Below are 25,231 nucleotides of genomic sequence, written 5' to 3' on the forward strand. Positions count from 1 at the left end.
CTGTTTCTGTGATGGACTGGGCTAAATCCACAACTCTCTGCAATTTTGTGCAGTTTGGGGCATGGCTGTTGCCATACCAAGTTGTGATGCATCCCAATAGGATGCTTCCTGCTGTGCACGTGGTAGTTGGTAAGAGTTGTTGGAGACATCCTAAACTTCCTTAGTCTTCTGAAGATGTTAAGGCATTGGTATGCTTTCTTCAATGTGGTTGCTCCAGACATACAGTGTTGTTGGTGAGTAGGAAGAAGGGTCTCGACCCGAAACGTCACCTCGCTACCATCTTCACTTCGACATCACTAATGTTGACTGGAACGTGTACACCATCTCGTTTCCTGAAGTCAATGACTTGCTCCTTTGTATTGCTGACATTGAGGGAGAGATTGTTGTCTGGACACCATGCTTCTAGGCTCTCTATCTCCTTCCGTACTTTGCTCAACAATGCCTGAGATCCAGCCTACTGCAGAATGTTGGTTAAAAAAAACCAAGTTAGGCTGTCAGATTCAGCTATGGCATGATCAGAAACACAGTAAGGCCTCTATTTGTTTTGGCAGTACATTGCCCTCAGAATGGAAAAATGCTGGATGAGTTCCTACATTACACACGGGCTATCCTTGTGAACAACTTGAGACTGGCACACAATAGACGTGGAACTGAGACTTCCAAACCTGAATAACCGTTGCCAATAACCTGCCAAATTTAACAATCTACATAAGTCCATAAAATATAACAGATAGAATAATTCATGAAAAAATCTTGATAAATGATATTGTATTGGCCTCAGTTGATGCTTGAAGCACATAAGACTGTGAAATTTATTTTGAAGAAGGGTCTCGACCTGAAACATCACCCATTCATTCTCTCCAGAGATGCAGCTTGTCCTGCTGAGTTACTCCAGAATTTTTGTCTCTATCTTCGGTTTAAACCAGCATCTGCAGTTCCTTCCTACACAGGATTATTTGAACTTAAGACTGCGGGAAATACCATCCCAAATTCAACAGTTAACTTTGTTTTAGATCCATTCATCCAGTGTAAAGTAATTTATCCTAGAGTCAAGCCAAAGTATCAGAAGTGAAAGGACATTGTGCTAATTTATTATTTTAACCTGTGTCTATAGATTAATTTTTTGTTCCAAGATTAACTAGATTCTTCATATATCCGAAGACTCTCTATACTTTAGCAAGAGTCAAGGGTGTTTTATTGTCACATTTGTCAGTTGAAACAATGAAATGCTTACTTGCAGCAACACAACATATGTGACATAGAACACAATATGTAAACATAGTATACTGTAAATAATATAATAAATGAGAAAAAAAAGTTCAGCGTGTATGTACACATAAAAAACAAACATACAATAATAGTGCAATAATAACAATAATAGTCTATGTAGTTCAGAGCTTATTTGAGGCTGTAATGTTTAATAGCTTAACGTATGTAGGGAAAAAGCTGTTCCTGAACCAGGACGTTACAGTTTTCAGGCTCCTGTACCTTAGCACATGAAAGTTTGCAGTTAGGATAGGTTTTTGATCGAAGTTCCTGTTAATTATTGGAATTTCTGGTTTTGTTAATCAAACAATGAATGCACTAGGGGGAGAAATTACTATGACTAAAGTGCTTAACTCTTGTGCATTTTGGCTTCTAATTTGCTTTTTCAAGCCCACAAACAGTCAGGGGAGCATTGATTAGAATGTCATTAGTCATGGATAATATTTCAGGACCTATCACTTGACAATCTTTCACTCTCTATGACATTGTTTCAGGATCTAAAGCAGCTTACATCAATCGCACAAAAGAACTGGAGAGATGTTTGCCTCTAACTATGGCAACCTCATTCCGCCCCGTTTGTGTACTGATACTTTATCTGTGTCTCATGTTTCTGAATATCATCAAAGTGGCTTGTGGACATTGCCACATAGATTTTAAACTTAACACTCCCATTGGGTCTGTTAAATGTTACACTTAATTAACTGTCAAAGCATTTTACAGAAGATTTTACCTGCAGGTTTAAAAAAAAATTAGATGTGTTTTGTGGCTCATTGAAGCAAATGGAGGGAATATACAATTAATATGAAGAAATCTCTTGTCCAAAACTCAACATTAGAACTTATGTCAAACGGAGGATTATTTGGACAATTAAATGTTTAACATTTTTTAAATGTTTGATATTGTGAAAGTACAAAGTTACTCGACACTTTGAAGTATTGATGAATTCAAAATTGTTGCGGAATTTAAATGTTCCTATTTATTAATCCTTAAATAATCTCTCTAGTTGGCAAAACAATATAAATACAGCAGTAACAAGTACAATGCTGGGAGATTATTGAGTAAATCCTTTTGAAACACCAAACTAATTTTGGAATCTGATTTGGCAATTATAATTTCTTTTGCAAGAATAAACATCGAATATTGTTAATATTGAAGCATTATAATTTGCATCTCAATACTGATAAGAGCATCTCAGAGTAGCCATTGTAAAAAAATGTATTTAGCATTAATTTGTGCAATTTTATCCTCTTTCATTTTACTTTTAACTGTTTGTCCACATGAACTATCTGCACCAGTCTTAAATGTCTTTGCATTTTGATGGATCATTTTCATGTTTTATTTTGAGCTCATCGATTTTTGCCTCCAAAGGACAAAATTAAACAGATGGATAGTTCAATTTGCAAGGGCTGGACCATTCAGAACTTAATTTAAATGTGTGCATATCTATAGTTATTAAACTGTGAGTTTCCAACCTAAAGCTCTGCAAACTCCAATTAGTTCCAACTCATTGTAAAACCGGCAACATTTTCCCATTGGATAGTTTCTAACAGTGATATATTGATAGGGACATTTTATGACCTCACTTGTTTGGCTCAACCAGCGAATTCATTTCAACCATCTTTAATTGACTGATAGCTGCAGTAATGGAAGATTAGTGAAAGCATGCTGTATTTTTGTTTATACATGTCCTATTTTCATATTATATATTATATATTATATATTATATATTGTCTTATTACTAGAGGATTATATTCTTAGTTACTTCTCAAGACTAAATCTCACAGCAGGAAGGATATGGCCACTGCTATTCCTAGCTCCTGTGTACTGTGAAACATTTAGCATTGTTTTAACATGTCGGAAGGAACTGCAGATGCTGCTTTAAACCGAAGATAGACACAAAAAGCTGGAGTAACTCAGCGGGGCAGAGGTGATGTTTTGGGTCGAGACCCTTCTTCAGACTAGTTTGGGAAATGGGGGGGGGGGGGGGGTCCATTCCTTCTATCCAGAGATGCTGCCTGTCCTGCTGAGTTACTCCAGCTTTTTGAGGCTAGCATTGTTTTAATATTGTTTCACCTCAATTTTGTGAATTTTACCTAATACTTTTGCTAATATAGTACAAATTATTTCAGTTTTAAACCCCACAATAGAAAAAGTTAAATAAAACGATTTTTTAATAAAGTAGTGTAATTTATTTTGAAATACAGCAGTAATAACTAATAATAATTTATTTTTATTAGCAAACAGGATGGCAATTTATCCAACCCGCTTTGAAATTCAGATCAATAAAGTTAAGTTAATTGTTGATCCAATATGCCACTCAGTGACATAGTGAAAAGCTGTTTATTTCATATTGCATATTAAATGACGAGGATATCAACATAGGATCATAACATACAGTATTCACCTCTTCTACAAATCCACCAACAAACTAAGTTGATTCAATGGAAGGGAAGAACTGCAGGTGCCAGTTTAAATCGAAGATAGACTCAAACTGTTGGAGTAAGTCAGCAGGACAGGGGCTGGAGAGAAGGAATGGGTGATGTTTAGGGTCGAGACCATTCTTCAGTCTGAAGACCCTTCAGTTGAGACCCTTCTCCAGTCTGAAGACCCTTCAGTTGAGACCAGTCTGAAGAAGGGTCTCGACCCGAAACATCACCTAATCCTTCTCTCCCAAGATGCTGCCTGACCCGCTGAGTTACTCCAACATTTTGTGTCTACCAGCATTTTGTGTCTATCTTTGATTCAATGGAAGGCAGCTTCCAAATACTTTATTTGTTATTATGGCGTGGAAATGGTTGCATTTCTACATAATGCAGTGAGTTTCAAGGAACACAAACGTGATTAAATCATGGGATTGAAGTGTTTGTCTCACTGAGATTCACGGATGAGATCTTTGGATTAAAATGAACTTATTACCTTGTAAACAAAACAATCAATGGTGAGCACATCGTTCCAGCTAAATGATCAGGAATCACCAGAAAGTGTTATGGTATTTCTACTTGTTATGAGAGAGCTGTAAATTTGTGACAGATATGATTGTAGGTATGTAAGCCAACATTGGAAAAGCTCAGAAAGTGCAGTTAAGGTGAGAAAACCACAAACACTATCAGTAATCGCAAGGGGATTTGCTCTTACATTTATTCACTTTTTGTTTAGGTCCGAGGTCATGAAGTTTCAGTTCCTACAAGCAAATCCATCAGAGGGGAGACCTCCTCATGCGTTCTATGAATGGAAGGGGTGTTTACCCGTGCATCAGGAACGCAGATCACCGACGGGCGATACAGAAGCATCAGCTTATAATGGTAAGAATATTTAGAGGATTAGAAAATCTACAAAGTGTTATTTAATGCAGATGGACCTTTATTTCTTCTCATCTATTTTGCGTAATTTACGTCATTCCGATTTACTATTTCATTTCCAATTTAGGTCTTTTATTTGCTATTTTATTGGGACCATTTATGATGAGGTTCTGATTGTTATCAACATAGAAGTCTTACATCCTACTGGCTTGCACTATAATTAATAAGACACCCAACAGTCTACATGTTGTTGTCTACTGCATTACTTCACCTGAAAATAAACCATAGGCAGGTTGGTTTATAAACTGTGTAGGAAGGAAAATGCAGATGCTAGTTTACATCGAAAATAAACTTGAAATGCTGGAGTAACTCAGCGGGACAGGCAGCATCTCTGGAGAGAAGGAATGGGTGACATTTCAAGTCGAGACCCTTCTTCAGACTGGGTCTCAGCATTTTGGATTATAAAATGTTAGGCGAGTTTATTACCTCACAGTTATTACCTCACACCTCACGTGAATTCCATCACTTCACACTTCTCTGAATTGAATGCCATCTGCCCTTCCTTTGTCCCTTTGCCTAGTTGATCTAAGCCCTGCTGTAACCTTGGACGTCCATCTGCGTTGTCCACCATATCACTCATTTTAGTGTCATCTGCCAACTTACCAATCATGCCATCTGCATTCTCATCTAAACTGTTAATATGTGTGACAAACAACAGGGAATGCAACACCAATTCCTGCAGCACTCAACTGTCACAGACCTACAATCTGAAAACAACCCCCACTTTGTGGGTCTTTAGTCAGAAGGTGGTGAATCTGTGGAATTCTTTGCCGCAGAAGGCCGTGGAGGCCAAGTCAGTGGATATTTTTAAGGCAGAGATAGATGGAATCATGATTAGTACAGGCGTCAGAGGTTATGGGGAGAAAGCAGGAGAATGGGGCTAGGAGGGAGGGATAGATCAGCCATGATTGAATGGCGGCGTAGACTTGATGGGCCGAATGGCCTAATTCTGCTCCTATTCCTTATGACCTTATGACCCTCTACTCCTAACACCAAGTCACAATTCCAAATTCACCAAATTCACTACAATTCCAAACTAAGCTCAAACAGTTGCCTCAGTATAAAATACATTTGTATAACCTGATATGGTGGCGCGGTGGCGCAGCGGTAGAGTTGCTGCCTTACAGCGAATGCAGCGCCGGAGACTCAGGTTCGATCCTGACTACGGGTGCCGTCTGTACGGAGTTTGTACGTTCTCCCCGTGACCTGCGTGGGTTTTCTCCGAGATCTTCGGTTTCCTCCTACACTCCAAAGACGTACAGGTATGTAGGTTAATTGACTGGGTAAATGTAAAAATTGTCCCTAGTGTGTGTAGGATAGTGTTAATGTGCGGGGATCGCTGGGCGGCGCGGACTCGGTGGGCCGAAGGGCCTGTTTCCGCGTTGTATCTCTAAATCTAAATCAAAAATCTAATTGTACATGATAACTCGCATGTCAGGAATAAAATGGTGTAAGGTATATCAGTGAGTAAATATTTCTTATATTCTCACTGTAAAAGTTTGCAAAGGAACGCCAAAGGTCAAAATGTGTGATGGACAATTTTGTCTCTAATTGGCTAGCTCGCTCTGTGTCCCATGTGATCTCACCTTCCAGACCAGACTACCAGGCAAACAAAATCTTTTCTTTCACAGTCAACTTTGGAAACCACTTGATGTAGTGCAAACAAAAGCCAATGCAAATGCAAATCAGAAATGCATATAGAGTAGATTATAAAAAATAAGCATTTGTACAACAGTCCGTGATATATTTACTGCAGAGTCACAGGCATAATACAATCCATGAAATAGACCTCGTAATATTTTTATTTCTTAAACAAGATAAAATTCAAAGGCATGTGCAAACTATGTTCAATGTAAATGTTAATAATGAAGAGTACCAGATTCAACTATAATTGTTACTCAACTGCATAATGCAGTTTATTTAATGTTTTAGTTTGGAGATACAGCGCGGAAACAGGTCCTTTCGGCCCACCGGGTCCGCGCCGACCAGAGATCCCCGCACATTAACACTATCACTAATACCCACTAGGGACAATTTTTACATTTACCCAGCCAATTAACCTACAAACCTGTACGTCTTTGGAGTGTGGGCGGAAACCGAAGATCTCGGAGAAAACCCACGCAGGTCACGGGGAGAACGTACAAACTCCGTACAGACAGCACCCGTAGTCGGGATCGAACCCGGGTCTCCTGCATTTACTGTAAGGCAGCAACTCTACCGCTGCACCTGAGAGTGTTTGAAACTTTGCTGAATCTTCAATCCATTTTGACCTTTGGCGTTCCTGTGCAAACTATTACAGTCAGAATATAAGGGATATTTACTCACGGGTATATCTTACATAATTTCATTCCTGACATGCGAGTTATCATGTACAATTATCAGGATATCCTATTGTATTTTATACTGGAGTAGCTTTTGATTAGTTTGTGCTTAGTTTGGAATTGTGGTGAATTAAAGCTTTTAGTTCGTAAACTTATATGTCAAAATATCAAAGACAAGAGACTTCGGGAAAATTTTGAAAATTTTCAATTTGCAAGTACAGATAAATAGTTAATATTTTTATACATATTTAATTTTAAAAGCTAGCTATCTCAACAATTCCAGAGAAATAAACAGTTCAATCCCACCCTGATGCTGAAGTGTTGCTACAGTTCTACAAGTTTAAATGATGTTAAATATTTGCTTCTATGCGTCAACCAGCTGAAGAGCAGCTATTCCGCTCTGTCGAAGGACAAGCTGCCTCAGACGAGGAGGATGAGAAGTGGACTGAAGATCAGAAGACCCAGGTGAAAGAATTGAAGAAACTTTTGAACCGTCTCTGTTGCTGTGGAAACGGGTGAGTGGAGCTGCTGAACGTAACCATAGAACACTAGGTATATTCACAAAATGCTGAGATGCTGCCTGACCCGAGATGCTGCCTGACCTGCTGAGTTACTCCAGCATTTTGTGCCGAGATGCTGCCTGACCTGCTGAGTTACTCCAGCATTTTGTGAATAAATCGATTTGTACCAGCATCTGCAGTTATTTTCTCATAGAACACTGGGTATCTCACTGCAACCAAATGCAAAAATCTAACAGAAGGGTCAGACATACATGGTCCTCTGTGTTGAACTGCTCCCATTTCGCCCCAGTCCCATAGATTAGGGAATTCGAAAACTTTCTTAATTCTCTCAGAGAGAGAATGGGTGATAAACAGGTAACCTCTCCAGTCTCTCCTCATAGCTAAAACTCTTCATCCCAGGCAACATCCTGGTAAATCTGGCCTGCACCCTCCCCTGCATTATCATAGCGTTTCTGTGGCGTGGTGACCAGAGCTGTACTCTGACTGAGCTCAGACCAATGCGGAGTGCAACCTGGATTGTTGTAAAAAGCGGGTTCACTCATTTCCTTCAAGGTAGGAAAGCTGTCACACGTAGCCCCTCTTTGTAACTCCACAGTCACCAATGGGGTCGACCCTTAACTACCCTGAAATGAGTAAGCAAATCTCATTTGGAAATCAACACAACAGAGTGCTATTTCCTAGTAGAGCACTGTGGAGCAAACTCAAATAAATCACTCCAATTTTAGACTAATAACGTCTCCATCACAGATAATATGTAGGTGTGCTTGCATATGTAGGGAGAGGTTGAGCAGCGTTTAAGAAACAGTTGGACAGGTACATGGATAGAACAGGTTTAGTGGGATATGGGCCAAACGCAGGCAGGTGGGACTAGTGTAGCTGGGACATGTTGGCCGGTATGGGCAAGTTGGACCGAAGGGCCTGTTTCCCCGTTGCATCACTCTATGGCTCTACTTAATGCTGGTCTGACATTGGGGTGCCATGCAGAAATAAAAGAAGGCTGGATTATTACCACAGCATGTGCAACGCACGTTTTCAAATTTTCAACGTTCAAATTTTCGGATTGAACAATGTGTCTGCTTCACCTGGAATTATGCGCAACTTGCAAAGAAATAACAATGAATGTCAGTCTCACTGTGGTTTTGACAGCAAGTCATGAATTTTTGAACCAAAGAGCTGTCTAAAAAAAATTGTACACATCTATTGTACTCTCAGACCCTCCTTTTACACGTTATGTTTTCACAGCTGTGATGATAAATCTGTAAGGAAGCTGCTGTCAGAGTTTGAGAACGTACAGTGCCACGAGAGCAACAATGCGATTTGGGAGCTGGTTGAGAAAGTGGCAAAATTAAAGCAGCAACTGGAGTTGAAGGAATATGAAACCCAACAAATGGAGACCGACATTGATCAGGTGAGATATCGGAACATCCCGCTGCATTTCTTCAATGTCAGCAAATGTACATTTATGACAAAAATATTCAGGGGGTTCTGCGTTTGTTAAAAATCGTCTTTCAACCAACCAACTTTTGATGTGATGATTTTGAATCAGTTCAAACCTTTCATTCTCATAAAACGAAAAATGCTGGAAATTGAAATGAAATCAAGTCACAAGGCGCCCTGTGGAAAGAGGAGGCGAACTGGTGTTGCCAAGCAATGATCTTTCATCAGAAGAAAGAACAGTTTAAGCTGCAGAGAATGCTGGAGTAACTCAGTGGGTCAGGCAGCATCTCTGGAGAGAAGCTGTCCCGCCCCCTCCCCTGACATCAGTCTGGAGAAGGGTCTCGACCCGAAACGTCACCCATTCCTTCTCTCCAGAGATGCTGCCTGACCCGCTGAGTTATTCCAGCATTTTGTGTCTGCCTTCGATTTTAACCAGCATCTGCAGTTTTTTCTCCTATACCAAAGTTGCAGAGAAGGTGGAAGGGCGGGATGGGGGGAATTGGTGGTCGAAAGGAACTACGGGAATATCTGATAGTGTGGAGGCCAAGGGAAACAGATTGACATAAATAAAGTCATAGTGAGTCATTAGAGTGATACAGTGTGATTTAGATTTTAGATTTAGAGATACAGCGCGGAAACAGGCCCTTCGGCCCACCGAGTCCGCGCCGCCCAGCGATCCCCGCACACTAACACTATCCTACACACACTAGGGACAATTTTTACATTTGCCCAGCCAATTAACCTACCTACCTGTACGTCTTTGGAGTGTGGGAGGAAACCGAAGATCTCGGAGAAAACCCACGCAGGTCACGGGGAGAATTTACAAACTCCGTACAGACGGCGCCCATAGTCAGGATCGAACCTGAGTCTCCGGCGCTGCATTCGCTGTAAGGCAGCAACTCTACCGCTGCGCCACCGTGCCGTGTGGAAACAGGCCCTTCATGCCCGCATCGGCCTACATGTCCCAGCTACACTAGTCTCACCTGCCTGCGCTTGGTCCATGTCCCTCCAAACCTGTAAATGGTGATGCTGCCAACTGAGAGGGGGTGGCGAAGGTCTGTTAATCATGACTAATACATCTGAAAGAAGGAAAATAGTTCATCCAACTGAAGCCTAACCAGACCAGCATTTTCCATTTTGATTGCCTTGGTTTCTGCATAGAAGGAATACAATTTGGAACAGCACTCTTATTAGAAAGAGGACAAATTTTACTTGGTATACTTTTGTCAGGGGATTGAAATTCCATCCGTTCTTGTAAACAAAACGTGGATAATCTCTTTGATAGTAAAAGTAACTGCAGAACCCTGCATGATTTACAACCATGTTATTGCAAAAGTGTACTACTTCCTGAAGAACTGAGAACATGACTCTCTGTATAACATTACAGAGGAGTCAGGTACAAATCTGTCTGAACACCACATCATCCAGTTTTAGTTAAACATTAATAATACTTTACCTCAGGCATGGAGCAGTGATTATTTCAAGTGGTTATTTTAATAGAACCTTGTCATCCTTAGTGTAGATTCCTTTAAAAAAATCAAATTTAATGCCAAAAACCTTACTCAGCATTGGGTGAAGTTCATAAAATATTAATGCCACAAAGCCAACTTTGAGAGATCATTCACTTCCATCATTGATGTGAAAGAATGTACCTCCCTTCACCCTCGAGTTCTTCATCATGTATTGTCCTTCCGTTGACTGGATTGCACGCAACAAAAGCTTTTCACTGTACCCTCGGTACACGTGACAATAAACCGAACTGAAACTTTGTCTGAACATTTTTTTTAAACGATGCCTTGTCAGATGTGGCCCAAATATAAAGTTATCCTGTTTCCTAAAAGTAGAAACAAGGAACTCCAGATGCTGATTTACATGAAAGCATGCAAAGTGTTGGAGTAACTCAGCGGGTCAGGGAGTATCTCTGGAGAACACGGATACATGACGTTTTGAGCTGTGACCCTCCTTCAGGTGGGTCCTTTGAGTACTTTTCTGTTTCCCAATAGGCTGTGGGAGGGTTGGAGCCACTTGACTTAATAATCTAACTGGTTGCTCCAGCACTTTGTGTCTACCTTTGGTATAAACCAGCATCTGCAGTTCCTTGTTTCGATCTTTAATAAGCACCTCCCCCCTTTCTATCTTTTAGTTTTGCAGTTTTATTTGGTTTTATATGGAAACAGTGGCATACCCAATGTGGGGTAGCTTAACCTTGCCTTGAGTTCGGTGCCTGCAGCAGTGTACACATCCCTTGAAATAATGCTTTAAGAAGTAGGGACAGGAACCTGATAACAAAGACCACCAGGTTCGAAGAACACGATCTTCTCTGCAACTCTCTGGCTTTTGAACATTACACAACGTTGACCTCAGCAACTATGATCTTCTAAGGACTGTGTCTTTGGTTGCATTATGGAATTAGGTTTTTGCGCCATTTTTGTTATTTCCTTTATCCTTTGTCTGTACACTGTGAAATGATTTGGTTGTAATCATGTATAGTTTTTCCACTTACTGGATAGCTCGCAACAAATAGCTTTTCACTGTAGCTTGGTACATGTGACAATCTATTTACTAAAACTCTTGTTTGTTTGTTTGTTTGTTCCTGAACAACGGCCGAAACGGTCCACGATAGCGCGACAATTTTAGGCCCACCTTACTCACCGTCGTCCCTTTGGTGCTAATGGAAGAGGTTTCATTGAAATTGGTGTTATATTTTTTAAGTTATTCACATTTAAAAATTTTAATCTATCCCCTAGGGAGGGAGGGAGGGAGGGGGGAGGGAGAGAGGGGGGTGGAGGGAAGGGGGGAGGGAGGGCGGGGGGAGAAGGGAGGATAAGGGGGGGTTGAGAGGGATGGAGTGGGGGGGAGGGGGAGGGGAGAGGAGGAGGGAGGGAGGTAGGAGAGGAGGAGGAAGGAGAGAGGGGGAGGAGGAGGGCGGGGGAAGGGAGGGAGGGAGGAAGGGGGGAGGGGGAGGGTGCTGCACCAATGCAGGAGAGATTTGGGCCCACTTGGTCTAGTAGTAAACTAAATTCTACCAAGCTCTGGGGTTCTAATCCATTGCAGCCGAACCACGGCACCACTCATCACTGACGTGGCTCAAAGTGCAACACGTCATAATATTTCAGCCTGGGATACTTGTGCTAAATATACTTCATAATCCTGCTTCGTTAGACTTCAATGGCGTGGAATTTTGGAAGCAGAGGATAATACTCATATATATATTGTATATTCATCTAACCAATTCCTATGTGTGGGAAAGAACTGCAGAAGCTGGTTTAAATCGAAAATAGACACCAAATGCTGGAGCTTCTCAGCGGGACAGGCAACATCTCTGGAGAGAAGGAATGGGTGACGTTTCGGGTCGAGACCCTTCTTCAGAACGTCACCCATTCCTTCTCTCCAGAGATGCTGCCTGTCCCGCTGAGTTACTTCAGCATTTTGTATCTATAACCAATTCCTGCCTCTGCTATCTTTTGTATTAGATTTTACGGAGTAATTTCGGTTTGAGAAACATGAAGGAGTAAAACGTATATTTTTAAATCATCTGCCACACATTTAAAGTTTTCCTAAAATACTTCTGACATTAATCCATGAAATGTAAAGTGGAAGTCCTATAATACTCATTAATAACATAGGAATTTATGTTACTCTAAACTATAACTGAGGGAACACTCTAAGAGGCATAAATATCCTTCAGTAGGAATGTATGTCCTTTTCGTACATCGTGGCAAATGCTATTACAGAGCTATGGTGCAACTATTTTTAAGTTTAGAAATGTGACCCAATGTTGGGGGAGTCCAGAACAAGGGGCCACAGTTTAAGAATAAGGGGTAGGCCATTTAGAACTGAGATGAGGAAGAACTTTTTCAGTCAGATAGTTGTGAATCTGTGGAATTCTCTGCCTCAGAAGGCAGTGGAGGCCAATTCTCTGAATGCATTCAAGAGAGAGCTAGATAGAGCTCTTAAGGATAGCGGAGTCAGGGGGTATGGGGAGAAGGCAGGAATGGGGTACTGATTGAGAATGATCAGCCATGATCACATTGAAGGGCGGTGCTGGCTCGATGGGCCGAATGGCCTCCTCCTGCACCTATTGTCTATTGTCTATTGTCTATTGACCATATTTTTCTGGTTTGCTTTTCAGTTGAAGGGGTCATTGCTCTGTGAACTGCAACGCAAAGTGGATGAGACCGAACTGCTGCAGATGGAGCTGCAGATGCTGGAGACCGAGAGAGTACGTCTGTCACTGATAGAAGAGAAACTGATGGATGTACTGCAGCTCCTGCAGCAGTTGCGTGACCTTGTGAGTGAATGATGCTCTGACAGCTTTCAGTAATTTACTGCAATGGACTGCCACGATAAGGAGAAGCTCTTTTCCAGTTGTGCATTAGGATTGATTTATGTTTGTTACATTTCAGAAAAAAGATAGGAGTTTCAGCCTATGTAGAAATGAATACGCCACAGGGTTATTAAAAGTGACTTGGAAGGTATTTAAGTGCCAAAATGTTAATTAACCATCTTTTCATTTTGCATTGTAATCAATTAAATCCTTATTTTATCTAGAATGTGTCTAGGAGATCGCTAGGAAAAATCTTGCTCAGCACTTTAGAGTCCTGCAATAATCCTCAGCATGGTGAGTAATCAAATATAAAAAATGTGAACATTTCCCGTTCCTGCTCTGTTCTTCTTTGTCCTTAACAGCGTATACATGCAACAAATAATATCAAGAGTGTTATAAGAAAATAACTACAGATGCTGGTACAAATCGATTTATTCACAAAATGCTGGAGTAACTCAACAGGTCAGACAGCATCTCGGGAGAGAAGGAATGGGTGACGTTTCGGGTCGAGACCCTTCTTCAGACTGATGTCAGGGGGGCGGGACAAAGGAAGGATATAGGTGGAGACAGGAAGATAGAGGAAGATCTGGGAAGGAGGAGGGGAAGAGAGGGACAGAGGAACTATCTAAAGTTGGAGAAGTCGACGTTCATACCATTGGGCTGCAAACTGCCCAGGCGAAATATGAGGTGCTGTTCCTCCAATTTCCGGTGGGCCTCACTATGGCACTGGAGGAGGCCCATGACAGAAAGGTCAGACTGGGAGTGGGAGGGGGAGTTAAAGTGCTCGGCCACCGGGAGATCAGTTTTGTTAATGCGGACCGAGCGCAGGTGTTCAACGAAGCGATCGCCGAGCCTGCGCTTGGTTTCGCCGATGTAAGTAAGTTGACATCTAGAGCAGCGGATGCAATAGATGAGGTTGGAGGAGGTGCAGGTGAACCTTTGTCTCACCTGGAAAGACTGTTTGGGTCCTTGGATGGAGTTGAGGGGGGAGGTAAAGGGACAGGTGTTGCATCTCGTGCGGTTGCAGGGGAAAGTGCCCGGGGTTGGGGTGGTTTGGGTAGGAAGGGATGAGTGGACCAGGGAGTTACGGAGGGAACGGTCTCTGCGGAACGCAGAGAGGGGAGGGGATGGGAAGATATGGCCAGTGGTGTGGTCCCGTTGTAGGTGACGGAAATGTTGGTGGATGATATGTTGGATCCGCTGGCTGGTGGGGTGGAAGGTGAGAACGAGGGGGATTCTGTCCTTGTTGCGAGTGGGGGGAGGGGGAGCAAGAGCAGAGCTGTGGGATGTAGAAGAGACCCTAGTGAGAGCCTCATCTATAATGGAGGAGGGGAAGCCCCGTGTTCTGAAGAACGAGGGCCTAGTGTGAAACACCTCATCCCGGGCGCAGAGGCGGCATAGACGGAGGAATTGGGAGTAGGGGATAGACTTTTTGCAGGGGACCAGGTGGGAAGAAGTGTAGTCCAGATAGCTGTGCAAGTCAGTGGGTTTATAGTGGATGTCAGTCACTATAAACACCTCATCCCGGGCGCAGATGAGTTTGGCACGTGTACCAGATGTGAAATGGACACATGAAATCCTTCCTTGCTGCAGCTTTACAGGCACAGTAGGTATTAAACCGATATTCAACTGATTTACTTGGCAATAAAACAAAAAGACCAATAAAAGTCAGTGTGCACATCTGAGGTGGAGGAGAGAGGGTGTGGAATAAGTAATTAAATAAAGAAGGCTTAGCCAAGATAGATAAAGCAAGAATCTTTTTTGACAAATAATGAAATGCCTCATGGGTTTCAAAGTCCCAAGGGAATTTCATCTCTGCTATCCAACTGTGGTAAAGATAATAACATCAGGTCGAGTCCTTGAAACAGTAATTAAAAGCCCAATGAGAAGGCATGAAAAAAATTGTCTTGTTCCAAAATTTCATCCTTGCAAAATTACAGTGAGAAATTGACCAATTTTTATTGATTTTAAATGCTCAGGGGGGTAAAAAAATATACAGGTGCAAAAATGGAATGAATGACTATACAATCCAGTCCTTTTCCTCATTGCGGATTTTGGACTGTTTCTCTGCAATTGTAACACTATAATGCTGCAACACTCTATTCTGTACTCCGGTATTTGTGGCATGTGGGTATGGCTTGACTTTACTGGTAAGTGGTATGATTTAATTTGGCTAGATAGCATGCAAAGAATGTTTTTCACAGTATCTCGGTACTTGTGGCAATAATAAACTGATATCAAGATCAATTCCAATAGATGAGGCAGTTCACCAGATTTTACATACGGTGCAGAACTTGGGTATTGCTCATTTACTGTAGGTGTCGGTGGAATTTCATGCTGGTACCATTAATTGTTATGACATTAGTCAGGTTAATTCCCAGAATGGCGGGACTGTCATATGTTGAAAGACTGGAGCGACTAGGCTTGTATACACTGGAATTTAGAAGGATGAGAGGAGATCTTATCGAAACGTATACGATTATTAAGGGGTTGGACACGTTAGAGGCAGGAAACATGTTCCCAATGTTGGGGGAGACCAGAACAAGGGCCCACAGTTTAGGAATAAGGGGTAGGCCATTTAGAACTGAGATGAGGAAAAACCTTTTCAGCCAGAGAGTTGTTAATCTGTGGAATTCTCTGCCTCAGAAGGCAATGGAGGCCAATTCTCTGAATGCATTCAAGAGAGAGCTAGATAGAGCTCTTAAGGATAGCGGAGTCAGGGGGTGTGTGGAGAAGGCAGGTACTGATTGAGAATGATCAGCCATGATCACATTGAATGGTGGTGCTGGCTCGAAGGGCCGAATGGCCTCCTCCTGCACCTATTGTCTATTGTCTATTGTCTATTGTCAGGAGATAATGGAAGTTTGTGAGGAGGAAGAAAATATAAATGAGAGTAGTGCTAACAATGAATTTACCATAAATTCACCATGCATAGGACAGGAAAAATGGTATAGAAAATTGAGGGGAGGTAATTTTGGGAAAAGAACAGTGTTATTTGTATCCTCGACACATTTTCAAGGTGGTAAGTGAATAGTGGCCTAAATATTATAAATCTTCAGCTTTCAGAGGTAAGTGTTGAGAATTTGTAAATCCAATGTCATGTTAGGCATTTCAAAACAAAGATACTAATTTTGTCACATGCAAATTTAATTAAAACAATTGATTTTAACACAAAATGGATAAAATGTCACATGCATTGAGGTATTGATGTATTCTACTAAAAGTTCTCTATGGTTAGGATTGTTGGCTGGTATATTTAGAACACTCTACCTCTTCCCCTCCCCCCCCGCACCTCTTTTCCCCCGATGCTTCCCTGTGCTCGACCCAAATGGGCACCCATTTCTCCCTTTCCCCTCCCCCAGACCCCTTCCGCCTATATTCTTTCCTTTGACTTCACATTTTATGCCTCTTCCACCCTTATCTACTTACCTCATACTTTTTGTTTTTTCATCTCTAGCCTTTGTCCAACCGTGTGCCAATCCAAAACCACCCTCACCTATAGCTACCTATCACTTGCCAGGCTTTGCCTCTCTTCCAGCTTTCTCCCCTCTACTACAATCAGTCTGAAGAAGGGCCCCGTCCCAAAACGTTGCCTGTCCATGTTCTCCTGAGATGCTGCCTGACCTGCTGAGTTACTTCAGCACTTTATGTTTTTTTATAAGATTTTGAGATTGTTGTGCATTCACATACTTCACATAGAAGAAAGAAATAAGAACGTCTGAAGAAGAGTCTCGACCCGAAACGTCACCCATTCCTTCTCTCTAGAGATGCTGCCTGACCCGCTGAGTTACTCCAGCATTTTGTGTCCATCTTCAGTGTAAACCAGCATCTGCTGTTCCCTCCTACATAATAAGAATTTTAAGTAAACTTCTAATAAGCTGTTCCATTAAATCATGTTATTGCAAAAAATATTCCGTTTATATAACACGTAAGCTATCTGGAAACATTTATTTGGTGCAATGATTTGGTGTGAAGTGTCTGCCAGAAGTTTCCTGTGTTGAGAGAATGGTATCCATCGAACTGTTCTTGTGACGTTCAAGGTTTCAAGGTCAGTTTATTGTCACATGTACCAATTAAGGTACAGTGAAATTTGAGTTGCCATACAGCCATACTAAGTGAAAAGCAACAAGACGCACAACCACATAAAAGTTAACATAAACATCCATCACAGTGGATTCCACATTCCTCACTGTGATGGAAGGCAATAAAGTTCAAGCTTCTTCCTCTTTGTTCTCCCGCGGTCGGGGCAGTCAAACCCCACAGCCGACGATCCAAGCCCCCGTCGGGGTGATCAAAACACCCGCGTCAGGGCGGTTGAAACTCTCTCCACGGCATGGAGCTCCCGAATCGGCCTCTTCTTACCAGGGACCGCGGGCTTCACAGTGTTAAAGTCCACAGGCCCCGCGGTTGGAGCTTCGACCCCCGGCAAAGGGATCGCAAGCTCCACGACGTTAAAGTCCCGCAGAATCCCGTGGCTTGGAGCGCCCGTCGGTCTCCAGGAAAGCCCACCAATTCCACGATGTTCCGTTAATGCACGATGTGAAGAATGACTGCGATTACTTCAGTCCAGCATCCAATCATAAAAGATGAACCGCGGAATGGGAAGCTAGCACCAGCTTATTTGGTTCAAATGGGCAGTCTGCAAATAAAAGAGACAGAGAGTATAAGAAAATAACTGCAGATGCTGGTACAAATCGAAGGTATTTATTCACAAAATGCTGGAGTAACTCAACAGGTCAGGCAGCATCTCAGGAGAGAAGGAATGGGTGACGTTTCGGGTTGAGACCCTTCTTCAGACTGATGTCAGGGGGGCGGGACAAAAGGAAGGATATAGGTGGAGACAGGAAGATAGAGGGAGATCTGGGAAGGGGGAGGGGAAGAGACAGAGAGAGTCAGAAGTCGCACTTCACTGGAACATCTGTTGAGCCTGCAGGCATTTGGAGTGGAAACATTTAATAAAGGAAAGGGGTTATTTTCAAGTTTTAATCTGATTCTTTGCAAACATTTGAGAAACAAAACAGCTTGCAGGAAAAACCCAGCAAGTCAGACAGCATCTGTGGAGGGAAATGGACAGACAATGTTTCAGGTCGAGACTCTTCTTCAGACCCAAAATGTCATCTGTCTATTTCCCTCCGTAGAAGCTGCCTGAGCGTTTAAGTTCCTCCACAGTATTTTTACTGAAGACGTCAGTGCTGTAGTCTCCTGCGCTACAGAATTCCAATCGAATGCTTGTTTGCAAACATGTGTGAGTTTCTAAATTAATTTTAATTAGTTAACAGGACTGGGGGGGCGGGGGTGCTTTAATATTTTTTGTTGTGATCAGAGAAGAGAAGTGTATTACATTTAGCTGAAAATTACTAAATAATGATTGCAATAATACTTTAAAATAAAAAGGATGGTCTCTTAATTATGAAGCATTACTGAATAACGGACAATAAAGGAAAAATAGCAGAAGGTGAACAGACAGCCCAATCAGTCTTATCCATCATTCAGATTTGTCTTATCATCATTCAATCCACCTTCCAGTCCTATCCCTTGATCCTATTTTATCACAAAATCTATTGTTCTCAGTTTAGAATGTACTTATGAAATTATTTTGTGTATGGAAAATAACTGCAGATGCTGGTGGTTCAAATTGAAGGTAGACACAAAATGCTGGAGTAACTCAGCGGGTCAGGCAGCATCTCAGGAGAGAAGGAATGGGTGACGCTTCGGGTCGAGACCCTACTTCAGACTGGTGTCAGGGGAGGGGGCAGGACAAAGATAGGATGTAGTAGGAGTCAGACAGTGGGAGAATTGGGAAGGGTGAGGAGAAAGAGAGGGACAGAGGAACTATCTGAAGTTGGACACCATTTTGTGTCTGTGAAATTATTATACTCAGGGTAGATAAGTCAAAATGTTCACAATCCTATGAGCGAAGCAATTGTTTCTCCTCCCAGGCCGACATTTCTGACTCCGTATTACGAGATTATGTTCTCGCATTCAAGGGAGCAGCCACTCAGCAACTACCCTACCTAACATTTGGTATGTTTTATTAACATTGCCTCCCACTGCTGAAATCAATCTTGGGAATATCGGATGTAAATAACCCTTCCTTGGGCAAGGAGACTAAAACTGTGCCCAGTTCTCCAGGTTGGGTCTCAACAAACCTCTGTACCAAAGGAACAAACCTTCCTCATTCATTAACTCCAATCCCTTGCAACGAACTCGTGATTGTAGAAAACAGGAAGGACCAATGCTGGTGAAGCCAGAGTATATATGGTCTAATTGCAAATGTTGTCACTCTGATCCTTGAACGTTTGGTTTAAATGCTTATCCTTCTTATCTGATTCATACCGTGAAAGAATATCATCCAGCAAAGTGGAATAATAAATTAAAATGGATGTTGTAATGTCCTCTGTAAGACCCTGTTGTGGCTAGCGCAATGAATATACGCCCGACATCTTGTAAGAAGATTTTATTACTGATCCTTCACCAGGAAACTTCTAGAAGGTCACCTGACCTCAGTCACAAGGCACAAGCCCATTGGCCCTAGAAGGTCATCTGACCTCAGTCACAAGGCACAAGCCCATTGGCCAGCTTCTGCTCTTGGCCTCAAGGGGGCACTGGCATTTACATTACATGTACATCACAGATGTAAATAGCCTGTGTTCATGAAGTTTGAAGAGTTTGTTGAGAATGTAAAAATGTTACCAGGGTGAGCATCTTCAGTTGGAAGGACAGAATGGAGAAATTGGCATTGTTCTCATTGCAATGGAGAACTTTTAATGCGTCTTATGATCGCGAATGGTTTTAATATGGTGAATAAGGAAAGAAATTAGCAGATTTAAGATGGTTGCCATCAGAACAAGTGGCAATATGAGGTAACCTTTTTGCACAAATCAAGTGTTTGATCTGCAATACAATGCCTGAATGAAGTAAGGTGTGAAAATGCCAGATTTCCCAGTCTAAGGGGAAATTGTACAGTCAATGGCAAGAACCTTAACAGCATTTATGTGCAGAGGGACCTTGGCGTTAAAGTCTATAGTCCCCTGAAAATGACACGGGTGGTAAAGAAAAAAATGCCTTCCTTCATCGCCCAGGGCATTGAGTATGAGAGTTAATGAAGTCATGTGGCAGCTTTCTAAAACTGGCTCGGCTGCATTTGGAGTATAGTCTTCCCATTACAGGAAGGACGTGCAGCGGGTGCAGAGGAGGTTTACGAGAATGCTGCCCGGTTAAAGAGTATTAGAGATAAAGAGAAGAAAAAAGACACAAAATGCTGGAGTAATTCAGCGGGTCAGGCAGCATCTCTGGAAAACATGAATACATGAATACGTAGAACTGAGATGAGGAAAAACTTTTTCAGTCAGAGAGTTGTGAATCTGTGGAATTCTCTGCCTCAGAAGGCAGTGGAGGCCAATTCTCTGAATGCATTCAAGAGAGAGCTAGATAGAGCTCTTAAGGATAGCAGAGTCAGGGGGTATGGGGAGAAGGCAGGAACGGGGTACTGATTGGGAATAATCAGCCATGATCACATTGAATGGTGGTGCTGGCTCGAAGGGCCGAATGGCCTACTCCTGCACCTATTGTCTATTGTTTCAGCTCGGGACCCTTCTGCCTTAAGTTTAGTGAGAGGAGTCGGAAGGGAAGTTGTTGAGTGTGAGGACAAGTTCTGCCATGCCGCGGAGAGTGTTAGTAGAGGGATATTTGTTGGGTCTCTCTCTGTTCAAGGAAGAACTGGAGGCCTTGAGACCTTGTTGGTGGGGGTTGGAGGTGTAAAGGGACTGGACCGCCATGTTTACATTTGTGTAAAAATGAGGAAATGGAGACATAGAATTTTAAAGTTATTGAAGAGTTTATTGAACAGAGAGACTAAATCAATTTCCCTCTAACAGTCTCCTCCGCGTGGTGGAAATTGCCCTTGCCCTCCAGACTTCTCTTTTAACTCCTCTCACTTTTGAAAGGAGGGCCGCGACCCGAAACATCACTGATCCATGTTCTCCAAAGATGCTGCCTGACCCGCTGAGTTCCTCCAGCACTCTGTGCATTTTTTTGTAAACCATCATCCACAGCTCTTTGTTTCGAGTTATAAAGAGAGGTCGGGCAAACCTGGACTATTTGCTCTGGAGCATCGGAGGAGATACACGAAACGCACTTTTAATCCACTTCTTTTTACATGTTACACAACAGCATAATACATTTTGCAGTGAACCAGGTGAGTGTATAAAATGATGAGAGGCGTAGATCGGGTAGATGGTCAACTTTTCTTCAGGGGTGAAAATGTCAAAGACATAGCTTTAACCTGTTCAGTGCCACCTCCGAGTCTACTCGGGCCATGGCCAATGGTGAATACAAAAAACATGGCAGTGAACAGGTTAAGGCCAGAAGGGGAGAGTTTAAAAGAGATGTGCAGGGTTTTTTTTACACAGAGAATGGTGGGTGCTAGTAACCAGGGGTGGTAGTGGGAGCAGATATATTACGGCATTCAAGAGACTTCTAGATAGACATGTCGATGTGCAGGAAACGGAAGAAAAAGGATCTCATGTAGGGCGAGGAGATTAGTTTAACTTGGCATCCTGTTCAGCACAGACACTGAGGGCCAAAGGACCTGTTCCTGTGTTTACTGTTGTACATTTTATTGGATTTTATCCCTATTGGTAGCACTGCACAATTCCCTGACTTGTGCACAGTTCTCTGAAAGTGGCGTCACTGGTAGGTAGGGTGGTAAAGAAAGGTTTTGGCCTTCATCAGTCAGGGTATTGAGTATAGAAGTTGTGATGTTATGTTACAGTTGTACAAGACATTGGTGAGGCCGCATGTTCAGTGGAGTAGTGTGTTCAGTTTTGGTCACCCTGCTGTAGGAAGAATTCATTAAGCTGGAAAGAGTGTGGAGAAGATTTTTACGAGGATGTTACCAGGACTCAAGGACCTGAGCTACAGGGAAAGATTGAACAATCTAGGGCTTTATTCCTTGGCGTTTAGAGGGCTAAGGGATGATCTTGTAGAGGTGCATAATGTCATGAGGTGTATAGATAGGGCAAATGCATAGACTCTTTTACCCAAGGTAGGGGAATCAAGAACCATAGGTTTAAGGTGAGAGGGGAAAGATTTAGTTGAAACCTGAAGGGCAACCTGTTCAGTTGGAGAATGGTTGGGTCTATGGACTGAGTTGCTAGAGGAGGTAGCTGAGGCAGGTACAGTAACAAGATTTAAAGGACACTTGGACAGGTGCATTGATCGGAAATGTTTGGTGAGACATGAGCCAAATGCGGGAGAATAGGACTAGTGTAGATGAGGCATCTTGGTCGGCATGGATGAGTTGGGCTGAAGAACCTGACTCTGTGGGTCAACATCATACCCTTAATTTACTTTTTAGATGTTACACGGCAGAATGATAACATTTCCATTTGAGTTTGAACCTAGAGAATTTAAAGGGAGCATGGGAAATAGGGCCCTTTTGAGTTTAAAAGGAAAATGGGTTCAGGGCCCCAAGGCAGTGAGGAAAACAGAACCAAGGCAGATGTTGAAATATTTCAATTAACTCCTAAGGTGTTTCAAATTCCATTTACTTATTGTGAATAATTGTTGCTTTTTTAAAGATTATTTAAGCCTCATTGAGAAGATTTTAAATGGCTTTGAATATCAGAGGCATGCAAGTAGTTGAAAGGCCTTTGACAGCAGTACATTGTCAAAACACACCTGGCTATTGTGGAAGCAGGGCCTGTCTACGCATCACCACTTACAACCCCCTTCCTCTAGTGTACCCTTGTCATGTTTAGAGGTTCAACTCAAGACTACTTGCTGAAGGTTAGTGCAGGCCACTGGCCATACAGGGTAGTTGGCTCAGGGAGCAGGTCGGAGAAGGGTTGCCGGGACATCCCGTATATTGGGCTAAATTGGTTTGTCCCATAAGGGACCGCCCTTGTCGCGTATTAGGCCTGGGGGGCGTTGTAGGCCCGGACACTGTAGGACCGGGGGCCACTTTAGGTCCTAATGGAGGTTAGCCACCCGGGCGGCTGCCATTGGTGGAGCGGGAAGGAGAAAATAATTCACCAAACAATGAGGAAAGGGCAAGGGAGAGGGAACTCCGAAGGGTCGTATTTCTATGCTCCCTTTAAATTCTCTAGGATTCATTTCCTGCACTCCCATTAAACCCACTGGAAAATGTATCATGCTGCTGTGTAGCATGTAAAGAGAAGTGAATTAAAAGGGAAGAGATGGAGGCTTTGGTGAGTATAAGACAATAACTGCAGATGCTGGTACAAATCGAAGGTATTTATTCACAAAATGCTGGAGTAACTCAGCAGGTCAGGCAGCATCTCAGGAGAGAAGGAATGGGTGACGTTTCGGGTCGAGACCCTTCTTCAGACTGATGTCAGGGGGGCGGGACCTAGATGAGAGGGTTTCAGTTACAAGGAGAGGTTGCGTAGACGGACTGTCTTCTCTGGAATGTCAGAGGTTGAGGGAAGTTGATGGAAATATATCAAATTATGAGAGGCATAGATTGGGGAGACGTCAGAAACGTTTCCTAGAGTGGAAATGGCCAACACTAGGGGACATAGATATAAGGTGAGAGGGGGAAGGTTTTTTGCATAGAGGATGGTGGGATGTGGAACGCATTGCTATGGGTGAGTGTGAGGCAGATATGATAGTGGCGTTTAAGAGACTTTTGGGTCGGCACATGGAAATGCAGGGAATAGAGGGATATGGATCATGTGCAGGCAAATTAGATCAGTTCAGCAAGGCATCATGTTCAACACAAACACTGTGCGCTGAAGAGCCCATTCCTGTGTGTGCTGTTCTACGTTCTAATTGGCAAGTTCGGTGAAAGAGTCAGCCCACGTATTGTAGAGCTAAGTGTGCAGATGCTGGTATAAACCGAAGATAGACACAAATAACTCAGCGGGACAGGCAGCATCTCTGGCGAGAAGGAATGGGTGACGTTTCTTCCCCTTCAGTCTGACAAAGGGTCTCGACCCGAAACGTCACCCATTCCTTCTCTCCGGAGATGCTGCCTGTCCCGCTGAGTTACTCCAGCATTTTGTGTCCATTGTGAACTAAGTGTGTTCCCTTGTCTGCATCACTCTTGCTAAGATGCAGTTAATATGCCTGCACAACAGTGCAGTGAGAATACCTTTCTGCCACATAATGCTGGGACGTCTTCCAGGATTATTTCAAGTATATAAACAGGCGTAGTACTATCCAGCTAGAAAGAGCGTTATGTAATTACATTTTTGAGAAAGTATTTAGGTTAACACAAAACAGATTTTGCTGATTTTGTCCTCTTGGTTTCATATTTCATATTTCAGATACAGCGCGGAAACAGGCCTTTTCGGCCCACCAAGTCCGCACCGCCCAGTGATCCCCGCACATTAACACTAGTCCTACACACACTAGGGACAATATTTTACATTTTACCCAGTCAATTAACCTACATACCTGTACGTCTTTGGAGTTTGGCTAATATGTCACCAGTATCTCAGCTTCTTCTTTATTCCTGGTTTATGCCTTACATTTAAAATGTTAATATCATATCTGTAAGTTACTGTCACCTTAACATTTTCTTACAGGTCCTTTCACTATCTTTCTTTATTTTATTTTGGCACCATCTGCACCCTGTTTCGGTTTCTGAAGGGCACCGTACAATCCTGACCCCGAAAAATATAGTCTATACCTCAGCTGCTCCCAATAGAAGTGCTTCAGATTTACCGAGATCGGATGGCTGGGTTTGGAAGCAAACATGTGGGGAATGCCACATGAAACAAACAGGCTAATCTTTGGTTTCGTTTTGATGACAATTTCATTTTAGTCTGACTTGGGAGTGAATCCATGATCTCAGAAACCCAGGGAAGTGCCCTCGGAGATCAGGGCTCTCTGGAGAGATGGGACAGGGTGAGATTGTGGCCTGTGTTCAAAGATCAGCACAGAAGAAGTCATTGGAGGTCATTGTCAGATTGGTAGACCAGTGGGGAGCCCAAGGAATGCAGAATTTGCAACGTGGGGCATGCACGGGTTGGG

At 42.6% G+C, this 25,231-nt stretch overlaps 1 protein-coding gene across 3 annotated transcripts in view; it reads left to right on the plus strand.

Moving 5' to 3' along the window:
• efcc1 (EF-hand and coiled-coil domain containing 1) overlaps positions 1–25,231 on the plus strand; it is an 87,697-nt gene that overhangs the window by 54,697 nt on the left and 7,769 nt on the right. The window contains exons 2-7 of one of the 3 annotated variants that reach the window (XM_078413959.1): positions 4,423–4,568; positions 7,326–7,461; positions 8,710–8,875; positions 13,037–13,195; positions 13,311–13,379; positions 13,456–13,525. In XM_078413959.1, the coding sequence (XP_078270085.1) occupies positions 4,423–4,568; positions 7,326–7,461; positions 8,710–8,875; positions 13,037–13,195; positions 13,311–13,379; positions 13,456–13,525 (746 nt within the window). The remainder of the gene's footprint in view (positions 1–4,422; positions 4,569–7,325; positions 7,462–8,709; positions 8,876–13,036; positions 13,196–13,310; positions 13,380–13,455; positions 13,526–25,231) is intronic. The other 2 variants (XM_078413960.1, XM_078413961.1) reach the window with 2 other exon arrangements.

The sequence above is a fragment of the Rhinoraja longicauda genome, chromosome 17, assembly GCF_053455715.1.
Source record: "Rhinoraja longicauda isolate Sanriku21f chromosome 17, sRhiLon1.1, whole genome shotgun sequence".
NCBI lineage: Eukaryota > Metazoa > Chordata > Chondrichthyes > Rajiformes > Arhynchobatidae > Rhinoraja > Rhinoraja longicauda.